The sequence below is a fragment of the Colobus angolensis genome, unplaced genomic scaffold, assembly GCF_000951035.1.
Source record: "Colobus angolensis palliatus isolate OR3802 unplaced genomic scaffold, Cang.pa_1.0 Scaffold427, whole genome shotgun sequence".
Lineage (NCBI taxonomy): Eukaryota > Metazoa > Chordata > Mammalia > Primates > Cercopithecidae > Colobus > Colobus angolensis.
Genome location: NW_012117677.1, coordinates 798,751 through 814,529, shown reverse-complemented (window position 1 = coordinate 814,529; position 15,779 = coordinate 798,751). Strand labels below are relative to the sequence as shown.

Genomic DNA, 15,779 nt, shown 5'->3' with positions numbered 1-15,779 from the left:
GCGCGCCCGCCCCGCCTGGCTTTCCTCGCCGCCGGGCTGCTCGGGTCTCGTCGGTCCCCTCCTTCTCCGCCCCGTCCTCCTGACTCTCTCTCCCTCCTTCCCTTAGAGGATGTCCGGCTTCCAGATCAATCTCAACCCTCTCAAGGAGCCGCTCGGCTTCATCAAGGTCCTCGAGTGGGTGAGTGCAGCCCGCGCCTGCCAGGCCCGCAGCCGCTCTGCGCGGCGCCCTAAGCAGGGAGACAGGGGCCTGCGAGCCGGGACCCTGCCCTGCCGCGCAGGCTTTGAGGCCGCCGCCCCGGGACTGGGAGTGGACGGTAGGGAGGGCAGGGAGGCCGCGGCCTGGGCCCGCGCTGGGCGGAGACGCCGCGGCGGGCGTCGAATCACGGGCTCCTCGGCCGCCTGGTTCCCCTGGGGGAGCACCCTCCCACACCGGAGCTCCCCTCTGGGTGCCCCCGTGGAGTGGGAGTTCAAATTTCCCCTTGGCTCCACGGCTTCCCGCAGAGGAAGGGAAAACTTCCTGCTGCGGTCTAACCGAAACCCGGCGGCTGGTGTCGCGCTCTGCGGAGAGGCTCAGCGGGTACGTCCCAGCCAGTGCCCACTCGAGGTCCAGCTCCCTGGGAAGCCAGTTTTGTCTTGTAGACGTGATTTGGCGAGCATTCCGTTCTTAATTTGTTTTTAAGATGGGCTCCGAGTTAAAAATAGTCAAAAATAAACTGTGGGCCAGGGGAACGAAGGAAAGGCCTTTTAACAAAACGCATGGAGTCAGATCGGTTCACTTAATAACACGTTAGGAATGGACATCGAGTGTGTTTTGGGTATTTCCAAGCAACATCCTGCTTGGAAAGTCAGCTTTTAGTCCTTTTTTGAGAACACTCACAATCATTAACATCAAGAACACTTATTAATTCGACCTTGGCAATGATCAGTCACTTGGAGGAGTTGGTGAATATACCTGGCACTGCGGGCTTCCTTCAAACTTCGTGGCCCACTACGTATTTCTGCAGGCAAGTTGTGTTTATAGACAGCAGCATTTACATCCGTAGCTTTTTCGCCCTTTTCTTTAGTGATAGAGTGGTGAAGAAGAATAAGAACTTTCAATTTCCTGTTCTAAATAACCTACCGAGGATGTTTTTAAAAGCAACTGAAACTCGGTTTCTCTGATGGGTACCTAATGTGATTTTCTACTTAGACCATTGTAACCGCCCAAGGGGTTAGACGGTTTCACCATTCACTGAACATTTTGTGTGTTTTCTGAAAACTGAAGTAGTGCTGACTTCACACAAATGACTACTTTAAAGACGCATAAATAAATAAACCTAATTTTTTTGAACCTAAGTCCAGATTTGGGTATAAAGAAAACCATGATTAAAGCATTTAAAAATTGCAAGAGGAAAATCGCATTAACGAGGCTAATCAAATAGAAACGTTAAGAAAGTCTTACATCTAGATTTAGTCTCATTGAGGATTATAGTTAAATTTATAACTAATAATTTAGATTTCCACTTAAATGAAGAGGCAGCTGTTTATGTCTGTGCTTATATTATTTGTCAAGTTTTTAAACAACTGTAGATTTAGCTTTTTCCTTAATATTTCAAGCACTAGTGATAAGTTCATTTGTGTTCTGATGTATTTTGAAAAATCACCCTTTTTAAGCATCTTACGGAAATACTACTTTCAGTTTGAACAGCTTGTTATTACACAGGAGAGCCTTTTATGAAAAGACTACACATTGTTAATGGTGTGGTAAATATTTATTCAATGAATATTTGACTATTTTATACCAGATCTGTACTGAACACTAGCATACCAACATGAATAAAACATGGTCTTTTTCTCATGATCTGTTAAGGATGAAGGACATAAAAAATATGAAAATGCCATATAATAAACGGTAATAAAGGTGTATGCAAAGAATAGTAGAAGAAATGAAGGAGAGAGCATTTGCTTGGAGGAACTAGGGAGGACTTCATAGCTGAACGAACACTTGAAGGATGGGTACTGGTTCACTTGGGGAGTGACTTTCTAGGCAGAAGGAATCTTACATTCAGTGGTAGGAAATGTTGAAGCAGCATAACCCTGTATGAGAACTTAAAAGTAATTGGGGGTTAGTTGGAATATATACTGGGTTGGAGGATATAGTTTGAGATTATTCTGAAAACACTTCAAAGAGGTTCGCTGCTTCTAGGGTTAATCTTTGGGAATCTGGACCCTTAGGAAAATGCATATGTGCAGGGTACAGAATATTGGAGTGTTTATTCCACTCAAGTCCAGAATCCCTGCCATAGGGGATGGGAACTTACTTAAAGGCTTTAAACAAGTCAATAACATGACTAATTTTAGGCCCTCATAATTCCTTAATGAACAGATTTCTCTTCCTCCAATTCTGACCTTTCCAAACCATCCCTCTACAGTGCTGACAAAATGAAAATTTCTAAAAGGATGGATTGGAAACGTCAGAATTGGAGGAAAGGAAATCTGTTGATTGAGGAATTATGAGGGCCTAAAATTAGTTTCAGTACAACTGAAGGGGTTTACAAAAGGAGGTTACAAATTAGAATATGTATGGAAGGTAAGGAAGAGAGAGGACCCTAAGATGACTGCTGTCTTTCTGACTTGGTTGCCATTAGCATCATTATTCAAGGTATGTCATTAGGAGGAGGAGGAGCAGATTTTTGTGGAAGGTCAGAGGTTTCAGATGTATTGAGTTTGTGGTCTTTTTAGATCTTTTGGAGGTATCCTATAGGATACAGTTGTATATATGGGTCTAGAATTTAAAATATGAGTTTGGGCTGCAGATACAGCAGATATCTGCCTGCAAAGGAGAGAAGGAATGGTTAGGAAAATTGAGGGAAATAATGCCTTGGCATCACTATTAGAATTTCAAGAAAAGAGTACCCCAAGACATTAGGTGCAATAGAATGGTTAAGTAAAATAAGGACTAAAATGCATCCCTTGGTTTTACTAATCATACTGTTGGTGGCTTTAGCAAGAGCAGTTTCAGTAAAATCAAAAAGCCAGATTTTAGTAGGCTGAATGAAAGTGTGGTAAGAAAGTGAAGACAGCATAAATCGCTGTTTGACTGTGAAGATGGGAGAAATTTAATGTTTACAAAAAAAAGCCACTAGTTCAGCTTACAGCTCAGTTGCTTAAATGCATTCTCTGGAGACAACCATTGTATTTGGTATGCAACAAAAGTCTTTATCTGCATTTCCCATTTTATCATACTGAGAAGAGAACTCAAGGGTCAAGGTTTAATAAAATTTTTACTGCTTCATCAGACATTCTTAAGTAAAACTGGTGGTTTTTTTTTGTTCGTTTTTAACTACAAGTGTGTGGCAATGAAATAGAGTTTGGTATTCTTCTTGATTCTTACTAAGCCGGGCAGTTTTCCCCACCAGTATGTCTGCTTCATCGGTACAAATGTCAACACAGTCTAAAAGGCAAATAATGTCTTAGTATTGTTCGGAAAATGTTTTACCTCCATGAACGCCTGAAAGACTCTTGGGAGCTTTCAGGGGTCCACAGACCACACATTGAGAATTGATGAGGTAAACATCACTGGGGACCAGAAACAGAACAGAAAATATGGCAGGGAGAAAGACTGTTCCCAAATTTGGTAATTATTAATAAATCTGGAGAAAACTCAACTGACTGTCTGGATTTATGACTTAAATAAAGCTGAGTACTTAAAAGTGTAGAAATAAAGAGATACATATAGCCACTCAAGACCTGGACCAATCTACTTGCAGGCTTAAGGTCTGGATTTGTGATAACTTACATGTTCACTTATGTTGGTGGTTTGGGGGTCCCATCATAAGGTGTGGTGTTTGTGGACTAGGGGACTCAGAAGGCCAAGCAGAAATGACCATGACCATAAAGCCGCTAGACAGGGATAGAAGCAGGAGGGGACAATCAAGTTGAGCCTATATCAAATATCCTAAAACACATGAAGAAAACTAGTTTTTACTTAAAAACTCAAATTATGGCAACAAATGCTGTCAGTTTTCCACAAAGTGACAGGCTTATTTCAAGACAGCCAGCCAGATCAACAGTCAGGATATTGATTCACTCCAGAAGACATGAAAATAGTAGAGCAATTAGAAAATGATTTTTATTTTTCTGTATTTATTTATTTTGAGACAGAGTCTCTCTCTTGTCCAGGCTGGAGTGCAGTGGTGTGGTCTCGGCTCAATGCAACCTCGCCTTCCAGGTTCCAGAGATTCTTCTACCTTAGTCTCCCGAGTAGCTGGGATTACAGGCACTCGCCACTACACCCAGCTAAGTTTTGTATTTTTAGTAGAGACGGGGTTTCACCATGCTGGCTAGCCTGGACTCTTAGCTCCTGACCTCAAGTGATCCACCCGCCTCAGCCTCCCCAAGTGTTGGGATTACAGGCGTGAGCCACAGCACCTGGCCGATAAATGGTTTTTAAATAAATATATTTAGGTTCCTCGGAGATTTCAGGTGACATAAAGATGTTTTCAACGTACAATGATTAGGATTTAGCAAAAAACTAGCTGTTTATTTCAGCAGGAGCTCTAGAGTTTACTTCTCATCATCCAATTTTTTTTTTTTTTTGGAGGTGGAGTCTTGCTGGCACTACAGGCATGCTCCACCTCGCCCAGCGAATTTTTGTGTTTTTAGTAGAGACGGGGTTTTACCTGGTTTCACTAGGATGGTCTCAAACTCCTGACCTCAGGTAGTCCATCTGCCCTAGCCTCCCAAAGTGCGGGGATTACAGGCATGAGCCACTGCACCCAGCCATAATCCAAATTTTTAAGGGTTATTGAAGTATCTTGGCAGGCTATTTAGAATTTTCTACTATTGTACATTAGAAGCAAATGGAGATACAGTGAAACTGAAGCACTTTGTAACTGACTTTATTGCCCAGTGGGAATAAACTGAAATATCACCATCAAAAACAATACATGTTTTAAAATGAATAACTTTAGCAAACATTTCAGACTTTGACTCATAAAAATCAGTACCTTGGCTCTAGGCATCTAATCTTTTGATTGTAAAGGCAAACGTGCTATAATAGTTCATTTTAAGTACTGAATGATCATTTGACTTATTAAAACCAGCATACATTTGTTTTGCATGTAAACACTCATACACAATATACTTTTATATCTATTTTTGAAGATTTAAGTTATTGCTTAGATAAACTAAACCTTGGACAGAAAGAAATTTAAGTAGATGATTTCAGATTAATGGCGAAATTAAATAACAGTGAGGATCCTGCAGCTAGAAACGTGTAAACAACACTCATAAACCAGGTGAATACTAGTATTCTCCAGTAGAATCCTCAGAATGAGCATGGTCTAGTAATAGAAGTTAGGTCTCCAAACTCTTTTAAAATTTTAATTATTTATTTTTTGAGACAGGGTCTCACTCTGTCACCCAGGCTGGAGTGCAGAAGCACGATCACGACTAATTGCAGCCTTGACTTCCCCAGGCTCAAGCTTTTCTCTCACTTCAGCCTCCCGGGTAGCTGGGACTACAGCTACACACCACCACACCCAGCTACTTTTATAATTTTTTATAGAGACAGAGTCCCACCATGTCACCCAGGCCAGTCTCGAACTTGTGGGCTCAAGTAATTCTGCTGCCTTGGCCTCCCAAAATGCTTAGATGAGCCACTGCACCCAGCCTCCAGAGTCTCTTTTTTTTTTTTTTTTTTTTTCTTTGAGACGTAGTCTTGCTCTGTCACCCAGGCTGGAGTGCAGTGGCGTGATCTTGGCTCGCTTCAACCTCTACCTCCCAGGTTCAAGCAGCTCTCCTGCTTCAGCCTCCCAAGTAGCTGGGATTACAGGTGCCCACCACCACACCCAGCTAATTTTTTTTTTTTTATTTTTAGTAGAGACGGGGTTTCACCATGTTGGCCAGGTTGGTCTCGGAACACCTGACCTCAGGTGATCCACCCGGCTCGGCCTCCCAAAGTGCTGGGATTACAGGAGTGAGCCACCATGCCCAGCCTCCAGAGTCTTTTTTATCATAAACGCCTATTAGTACAAAATTTTATGGACAGAGCCACAATATGCATCTACAACTTAAGATGCATGTTTTACTATGTCAGTTAGTATCTTAAGGTATATTACTCAGTGCAAATTTTGTTTATATTTTTAAATCCTTGTTTCAGATACTATTCTGATTATTTTTTGTTTTGCCACCTTCTTGTGATCTGATTAAGTAGTCTGTTTTTACCTTGTAATATGGCTGATGAATGTAATCATAGAGTATATGTAGAGTATGAATGCTTCCATTTTCTCTTTTATACATGAGTGTGTGTGTTACCAATCTATAGTTTCTTTGAAGACATTTTAAAGCCACAGGACAATTTTGTGAAGGTTAGTTTGGTTAAAACTAGACAATTTATTCCATAAATCCAGGCCCACTCACATTGTAATGCATGAACACTAAAAGTGAACGAATAGGTCAGGTTATCACTGTCTGTCCTTCCGTGTGTGAGATTCCCCTTACCTTCAGGCTACCCAGCATGCCGTACTGACATGTAACCTTCTGATGTGCTGCCTAGCATGGGTTTCAGTGGTATATTAATTGCAATAAAGCTTCAATTCCTTATTTAAGTCTGAAAGTAGATCTAAATAGAAGTTTATATATTTTCTTCTGGTGCACCAGTTAATTGACTACTCCAGTCTACTTTGGAGACTAGTGCTCCAGAAAACCAGGCTGTAATTTTCACCCTGAGGTTACAATTCTCTGAATAAGATCTGCCATGGTGGTCATCTAGTATGGGTCTGATGGGCAGAGAGGTAAGTGGGACTGTTTCTCTGGATACTTGGGGCTGTATGTTAACATGTAACTTTTCTGACCTAAACAGAAGCTTGCTGTCACCCTGCCCCTGGATTCTTACTAGTTACTCTGCAGATAGAATTCCATGTCAGTAGTTTCGGTCATTCTTCATGGGGTAGGAGTGTATGGGAAAATGAGTTTCAAAAGTGGCCAGAAAATATAAATCAGAACACCAGTACTCCTTCATTTTAGACTAGGGTTAGAAATTGAAATGGTCATAGGAACCACCCTCTAAATTAAATGAGTGAAGCAAGATGTTTGGAAGAAAAACACTAGTATGTCATTGATTACTTACTGGCAACTAACACACATCCTGAGGGCTGTTAAGACAATGGAGAAGCAGATAACCTGGAAAGCACATGCTCTGCCATAAATGACATCTGTCACTCAGTTCTCTCTGATTGTTGCTTTATGAGAATGTGGGTCTGATGTTGCCATTCTTCAGCTTTCGCATACATACTCGGGAAAAGCAGGAAATCCAAATTTTTATATGTAATATTAAAATTAATTAAATTAATAATTTAATTATTAAATTATTTTAATTTATTAAATTAAATTAGCGATATTAAAACAATGAGAGCAAATTCACATTTTTTTGTAATACTGCAAAGGCCCCACAAATATATTTGTAGGCCAGGTTTTACCAACAGGCTGCCAGTATATAACTTCCAGTTTAGATCAAAATAGCAGTAGAATATAGGGAGAAGTGAGATAGTTGGATATTTTGCCCTCATAATTTTGTACTTTGTTTAATGTAAAATATGTGCTTTTGTCCCTTCTTTCTATAAGATAAAGACCAGAATTGCTGTCATGATATTTATCTATCCTTATAACAAAAAGCTTTAAAATGATAATTATGTAAGATTCAAAATATAGTTTTACTTATAAGTTATTGGAAATTATTTTTTCCTTAAGCAATTATTTAGTGAGCATTTGCTATGTGTCAGGTTTTCTGCTAGTCATTGAAAATTCTAAACAAAACCAGGTGCAAAGACATGACAGTCTGGCAAAGGAGCAGTAGAAGTAATAGTCTTGAAAGCAACAAGCTGTAGTGCTGTATGCTATTTATTTGCTACTTGTTATATTAGGAAATTCATTTTTCTATTTAATTTTTTAATTTAATTTAATTTAATTTTTAAGACAGGGTCTCACTGTGTTGCCCAATCTGGTATTGAACTTCTGGGCTCAAACGATCATCCTGCCATGGTCTCCCAAAGTGCTGGAATTACAGGCATAAGCCACTGCACCCGGCCCCATTTTATTTTTTATAAAGCAAGTTACACAAGAAAAATGCCTATAGTAGCATTCATATATAATAGAGTTAATGTCTGTGATAGCTTAAGAGAAGAATCATGAGTTCTACCACAAGGAATGAGCTAATTAGAGATGGGGCATTCCCAGAAGAAGCAGCATATACATTTAAGACATAAATACATGGTATGTTTCAGGAACAGTAAGCAGTATAATGTGACCGAATCATACAGTACCTGGCAGTGAATACACTACAGATAAATCTATAAAGTTGAGCATTGATCAGCCATGCTTTTTATGCCAAATTAAGAAGTTTGAGCATTTTTTGTTTAATTTAGGTTAAAAAACAATTGAGGAAATTCCTTTAAATGGGAAGGACATGATCAGATTTTTATTTCAGATCAATGTGACATCATTCTAAACTAGCTCTGTCCAGTACAAAAAAATACAATGGGAATCAAAAATGCAAACCACATAGTAATTCTCAGTGTTCTGTTAATCAGATTACACTAAAATAAGAGGAAACAGGTGAAATTAATTTTAACAATATATTTTACTTAATCCAATCTATCCAAATTATTGTTTGAACAAGTCATCAATATAAAAATTAATAAAATATTTTACATCTTATTCATACTAAATCTTCAAAATCTAGTGTGTATTTTGCAGTTGGAGTACATATCAATTTAGATTAGTGACATGTAAAGTGTTCAAGACTCACAAGTAGCATCACTGGGTACTGCAACTGTACTGCCCACATTATAGAAGATGAGTATCAATTGGAATGAAATTGGAAATGAGAAGAAGCGTCTGCTGGGTTACACCCAGTGAAAAATGGTGACGGCCTGAACAAAAATAATGGCAGGTGTAATGTAGTCAGGTAAACAGAGCTTTTTAAAAAATGGTTTTATACTCTAGGTAGTCATATGCAACATGGTTTTTGTTTTGTTTTTGTTTTAACTCAGCATTGGATTTCTATGATTCATCTATGTTGATGTAGGCAGTTGTAATTCTTATATCTTTTTTGCCATATGACTTCCCCTTGTAAGAATATACTATGGTGTTTTATCCATTTTCCCGTTGCTTTTCCCCTCCCCGTTTCTTATGAACATTCTTATACATCTCTTACTACACGTGAGCAAGGGTTTCTCTTAGATCCATATACTAGTAAATCCTTTGTGACATTATGTTTATTATATATATGTTCACCTAATTGGTAGCTTGTTTTACATTCAACAGCTGACTTGATTACAATTTTTTTTCTGTAGTTGAATTTAACAATCTTTTATGGTTCTTTTAAAGACTTTTTACTTTTGTGTACAGCTCATCTGGACCATGTACTGAACAACTCTTCCTTGTATTAGTTATCTATTGCTGTATAACAAATTACGCTGAACTTAGCAGTTTAAAACAAAGGTCTGTTGACCTTTATTAGGTGAGATAATAAATCTCACCCATTCTTCTGTGGGTCAGGAATTTGGGAGCAGCTTAGCTATGGTTTGGGCATAGGGTCTCCCATAAGGTTGCAGTCTGGCTGTTGGCTGGGGTTGCTTCTCAAGGCCTCCAGCTCATTCTCATGACTGTTGGCAAACCTCAGAGGATCCCCTTCCAAGCTTGGTCATGTGGTTACTGGCAGTCCTCAATTCCACACCATGTGAGTCTCTAAAAGTTGCCTGAGTATCCTCCCAACATGGCCACTGGCTTCCCCCAGAGAATGGGAAAGTTCAGGAATGAAAAAGGAAGACAGAAGCAGTCTTTGGCTGGGTGCGGTGGCTCAAGCCTATAATCCCAGCACTTTGGGAGGCCAAGGCCGGTGGATCACCAGAGGTCAGGAGTTCGAGACTGGCCTCACCAACATGGTGAAACCCCGTCTCTACTGAAAATACAAAAATTAACCGGACATGGTGGTGGGCACCTGTAATTACCCCTGCTACTCGGGAGGCTGAGGAAGGAGAATTGCTTGAACCTGGGAGGTGGAGGTTGCAGTGAGCCGAGATTGCACCATTGCACTCCAGCCTGGGTGACAAAGCGAGACTATGTCTCAAAAAAAAAAAAAAAAGTTGCAATGTTTTTATAACTGAGTCTCAGAAAAGCCATCCCATTTCTTCGCAGTACCATATTCTATTCTGTAGAAGCAAGTCACTATATTTAGTTCACACTCAAGGGAAGGGAAATCAAGCTCCACCTCTTGATGGGAGTTTTATCAAAGAGTTGGTGGGCATTATCTTTAAAACCACCACGTTCCTTTCCTCTGTGATCTACAAATCAACTCTGTTAGATACAATTTGTCTTATACACACTAGTCTATTCCTGGCCTCTTTATTCTGCTCCATTGGTTCAATTTGTATATCTCATTTTTTTTTTTTTAATTTAAATGTGGGTATATGCTCAGGACTCATTTTCTGGCCTTTTCACTCTGTGTATTCATGCATATTTATTCTGAGAGAGTATCGATTCTTCTATCTTTACCTTTTTTTTTTAACATAAAACATTATTTATTACAAATAATGAAAAATGACTTCATGACACATTTTCCAAGGAAAGTTATTTTTACACATTTTGAAATCCTGTGAAAACCAGGGATCACTTCTTAACAGTTAAGACCTCAAACTATGTGCTGGACATTACCTCAGACTCTTCCTATCTGTAACCAGATTCTTTTCATGTATCTCTTCTTTGTGGGGGCAGGGAGGGGAAACAAACCCTTGACAATTATTATAATGTGGATTATGGCCTATACGATTTAAGGCCCTGGAATAATCCATGGGAGGCATTATAATCAAGTGTTCAACAGTGAAGGTTTGATATCAAATCTGCATTGAATTTTATCTGCTACCACTTGCTAAGTGTGTATGACCTTGAATAAAACCAAGTCCCTGACCTCTTTAAGTTTCTATTCTAGGGAAAGACAGACAAATTAAGTACTGTGTCAAGCAGTGGTAATTAGAACAGAGGAGAAATAGAGCAGAAATAGAGTAGAGGGAATAGGTTGTGTAGTAGTGCTCTTATTTGATATAGTGTAGTGAGGGGAAGGTCTCTCGGAGAAGGTCATACTGGAATAGGAAGCTGTGGAAGTGAGGGAGTGAACCATGTATTCCATGCAGAGGAAATAGCCAGTGCAAAGGTCCTGAAGGAGGAGTTTATCCCATGTCACTAAAGGTGTTGCATGGAAAGCAGTTTGTGTATACAGATTAGGTAAAGGAAAAAGTCGCAACATGAGGTCAGAAATATAAGGGAAGAAAGGATCTTGCAGGCCTTTATATGAACTTTGATTTTTATTCATAGAGAGCTCAAAAGCCATTGGAGGGTTTTGAGCAAAGGATAACATTTTCTGCCTTACGTTTTTAAAAGATTGTCTTGGCTGTTATGTTGATAACAGACTGAAGCTGGGGCAAGGGCAGAAGCAGAGAGACCATTTAGTGCAAAATTCAGGCAAGAGGTGATGGTAGTTCAGATCAGGAGGCAGTACAAGTGGTCAGATTGCAAACGTATTTTGAAAATAGAGCCATCACCACTTGCTGAAAGATTGAGCTCTTGGACTTTAACAGCACGTCTGGAGTTTTTTGCTTACTTGTGGTGTTTTGTAGAAAATTCACAAGTACAAAAATAAAAAGGAATTATTTTTTATCTTCCTTTGAGAGGTGACCTTGAAATTTTGATGCATAACCTTTCTAGTTTTTGTTGTTTAAATTTACTTTATATGTAATGAATACTTTCTATGTTGTTAATCTCCAACAGCTATATAATGTTTCATTGCATGCATGAATGAGTGGATGAATTATAGTTTGATTCCCTGTCAACATTTAGGTTGCTTCCAGGTTTTTTGTGTTTTAGATAGTATTTGAGAGAACATCATTCATTTTTTAAGCATATGCATGATTAGGAAAATAAGTTTCCAACAACTTTTTGAGACCTGGAAATACCCACAAGGGAGGCTTAATAGGCTCATGAAATAGTGTTTCTTCTTTGCTTACAGCCTCTTGGCTTTACAAATTACTGATAACTTGCGTTCCAAATAAAAATACCTCCAATTCACCCATTTTGATTTTGATACTAATAAATGAGTCTCCCTCTATATTTCATACTAATACTTAGTGGATACACTAAAGTATGAACAAATGAATTGTCATATGGGCTGGTACATTAATTTCTATATTATACTCGGGAAAATAAAATCACATTTGTCAAGGTTTGCAAATGAATGTTTTAATGTCTTTCACCATTTTAGTTTGTGTTTAAGGATTTCTAGAATGTAGCCAGGCATGGTGGCACACTCCTTAGTCCCAGCTCCTTGGGAGGATCACTTGAGAGTTCAGGGCTGCAGTAAGCTGTGATTGTGCCACTACACTTGAGTCTATACAACGGAGTGAGACTCATCTCTTTAAAAAAGCGTAGTGGGGAGCTGGGCACAGTGACTCACACCTGTAATCCCAGCATTTTGGGAGGCCAAGATGGGAGGATTGCTTGAGTTCAGGAGTTCAAGACAAACCTGGGCAACGCAGCGAGGCCTCATCTCTAATAAAATTCAAAAAAAGATTAACCGGGTGTGGTGGTGCACACCTGTGATGCAGCTGCTTGGGGGGCGAGGTGGGAGGACGGCTTGAGCCTAGGAGGCCAAGGCTGCAGTAAGCCCTGATCATGCCGGTGTACTCCAGCCTGGGTGACAGAAACCCTGTCTCAAAAAAAGAAGAATTTCTAGAATGTTAGTGAGCCAATTTTTAATAATCAGTGTGCTTACAGTTTTAGTGACCCTTGTTTGGGGTGTAGTAATGCTTATCTTGTTTTTTCTTTTGTCTTTTTTCATCTTACTTTGTGTAGATTGCTTCTATCTTTGCTTTTGCCACCTGTGGAGGTTTTAAGGGCCAAACAGAAATTCAAGTGAGTTGTCCTCCCACAATTACTGAGAATAAAACTATTACAGCTACTTTTGGTTATCCATTCAGGTGAGTTATATTTATTTTAATGGTTTCACTACTCTTTTTACTTTCACAGTGAGTCATTAAGGTTTCCAGCAATTTATTGATTGTGGAGGGTAGAAAATTTAGATTGCATGCTCATTTGTAAGTGATCATTACCTCCCAAACTGTGGTACACAGACCCATGCCTGTCTAAAAACATCTCCTGGTCTATAACAAAATAGGACAGAAAGTGAAAGTAAGTGTTTAGAAACTTTTATAACAATGTGATGTTGCCTTGATAATTTTATTCTAACAGAGGATTGGAAATGTAAAAATAAAGCAAACTAGAGATTGTTCTATCACCTTAGTATAAGAAGCCCTAATGTAGAAGGAAACATAACTTAGAAAAATCCAGATTCTCAATGTTTTTTGCAATTACTGAATATTTATGTCTTTATATAGGTTTAAGACATAGATGTATATAAAGAGATTCCATATTTCATTCATTAGCATAAAGTCATACTTTCTTACTCTTAAAGTAAGTGACTTTACTTACAGAAGAATATTTCATCTGTGAAGTCTTGTTTGACATCAGTATCCATTGAAAAGTTTACTGAATATGTCCTATGTTTAAGCCAGGGTGAGAATCTTCTTTCACTTACTAACTTTACTTACTTGACCCTAGACTCAATTTTTTGGTCCAGTAATTGGAAGTATTATCTTGTAAGGCTGTTTTGATGATTAAATAAAATCTCCATATTAAAGATAAGTCAGATAATAAGTGGTTAGTAATCATCAAAACCTCTCTATCTTGTATCCTTTCTCCTAGACACTTATCACGTAAGGAACTGTTACAGCATCTTTAGTGACAAGTCTTTTACAATTTATGGTTGGGAAAAATGAAAGGCAATATTTATTGTTAGCAACTATTGATCCAGTGTTAAAAATGTAAATCATTGTTGTAATTGGCTCTGTTCGGGCTAGTCACACATACTGTGCCACACAAAATGAAATATGATGTCTCAAAGTATAACCATTTGGTATAATCCCTCCTACCTAATTTTTTACTGCAGGAAGATAGTATCTGGGTATGAAAGTATTTAATTCAGTCTATATTCAGTGTATCATAAACCAATACCAGGTATAACTTATATACATTTATTATGAAAATTTCAGTTTACTTAAATATAGTATTTGAATTTTACTTTTTTCCCCAAAGGAATGTTTTTAATATATTTGGGGAGTATTTTTTGAAGTGTCATTCGTTGTTTTACATAAATGTTTCTGTCTCTGCCAGGAAAGTCCAATAATTCATACGTTTATTTTAATAGGTTGAATGAGGCATCATTTCAGCCACCTCCAGGTGTAAACATATGTGATGTAAATTGGAAAAGTTACGTTCTCATAGGCGATTACTCTTCTTCTGCACAATTCTATGTTACCTTTGCAGTGTTTGTGTTCTTGTACTGCATTGCTGCCCTTCTGCTTTATGTTGGCTACACGAGTCTGTATCTGGATAGTCGTAAACTTCCTATGATTGTAAGTAATCACTTTATTTTTTAATACAAAAATAATTTGTATAAGCTAAATATAGATTTTCTTATACTGGAAATAAAAATTCTTGGCGTAAGCCAGTTCAGCATATTTTGGCCCATGTTTGCCACAAGGTTGAGCTCTCTCCCATTAAGTTTAACTTGATTATTTTAGCCTATTTGCACTATAAAGAAAGTTTGTTTCTTTTTTAACTCTATTTTAACTTGGAAAAAACTCACATATGTAATAAAGCACATCAGGTTACAAATAGCAAAAAAATTAAGTCGAAATTAATTCTTTTAATTTGAAGAATTACTTATCACAACATAGCCTCATAACTCTTTCTGCTTCTTACTTTTTTTCTTTCTCTAAAGGCTCACTTTATACTTCTACAAAACTTATTGAGCTTAATTATCTATATCTTGGGTTCACAAACTATGTCCCAGAGGTCACTGTCTTATTTTTTATTTTTACTTCTTTATTTATGTATTTACTTTTTGAGACAAGGCCTCGCTCTGTCGCCCAGGCTGGAGTGCAGTAGCACCATCTTGGCTTGCTGCAGCCTCAACCTCCTGGGCTTAAATGATCCTCCTGAGTAGCTGGGACTACAGGCACAAGCCACCATACTCAGTTACTTTTTGTGTATTTTTGTAAAGACAGAGTTTTACCATGTTGCCCAGGCTGGTCTCAAACTCCTGGGCTCAAGTGATCTGCCTGCCTTGCCTCTCAAAGTGCTGGGGGTTATAGGTGTGGCCACCGAGCCTGGCCTTGTTTATTTTAAATAAAGTTTTTTTTGGAACTCAGCCATACAAGATCATTTACACATTGCCTATGGCTGCTTCAGTGGTAAAGTTGAGTAGTTGTAACAGAGATAAAAAAATATATTGCTATTTGGCCCTTTTCAAAAGAAGTTTGTTGATTCCTGGTCTATGTCCCTAAACTCCTTAATTTAAAATCAGACCCAGATAATTCTTATACTCAGCCTTAGTGGCAGTCACGAACTAATTTTGAATCTTTGAGGTATCAACAAAGGACTTAGATTTGAAGTCCTGATACTTTTGGCTTCAGAGCCTACTGAGCTAGAAATATTCTCTGAGATTTAGTTAGTAGGATCTGCCCTAGATTATTGGTGGCAGATCCAGAGATAAATCATGGTTTTAAGCTACACCTCCACTATAAAAGAGTAACTACAGGCCGGGCGCGGTGGCTCAAGCCTGTAATCCCAGCACTTTGGGAGGCCGAGACGGGTGGATCACGAGGTCAGGAGATCGAGACCATCCT

At 38.7% G+C, this 15,779-nt stretch overlaps 1 protein-coding gene across 1 annotated transcript in view; it reads left to right on the top strand.

Annotated features, from left to right (window-relative positions):
* The window catches only part of SYPL1 (synaptophysin-like 1), a 23,180-nt gene continuing 7,401 nt past the window's right edge, over window positions 1-15,779 (top strand). Inside the window, exons 1-3 of the mRNA XM_011956868.1 lie at window positions 1-178; window positions 12,886-13,010; window positions 14,297-14,504. Coding sequence (XP_011812258.1) covers window positions 110-178; window positions 12,886-13,010; window positions 14,297-14,504 — 402 coding nt within the window. The 5' untranslated portion in view covers window positions 1-109. The remainder of the gene's footprint in view (window positions 179-12,885; window positions 13,011-14,296; window positions 14,505-15,779) is intronic.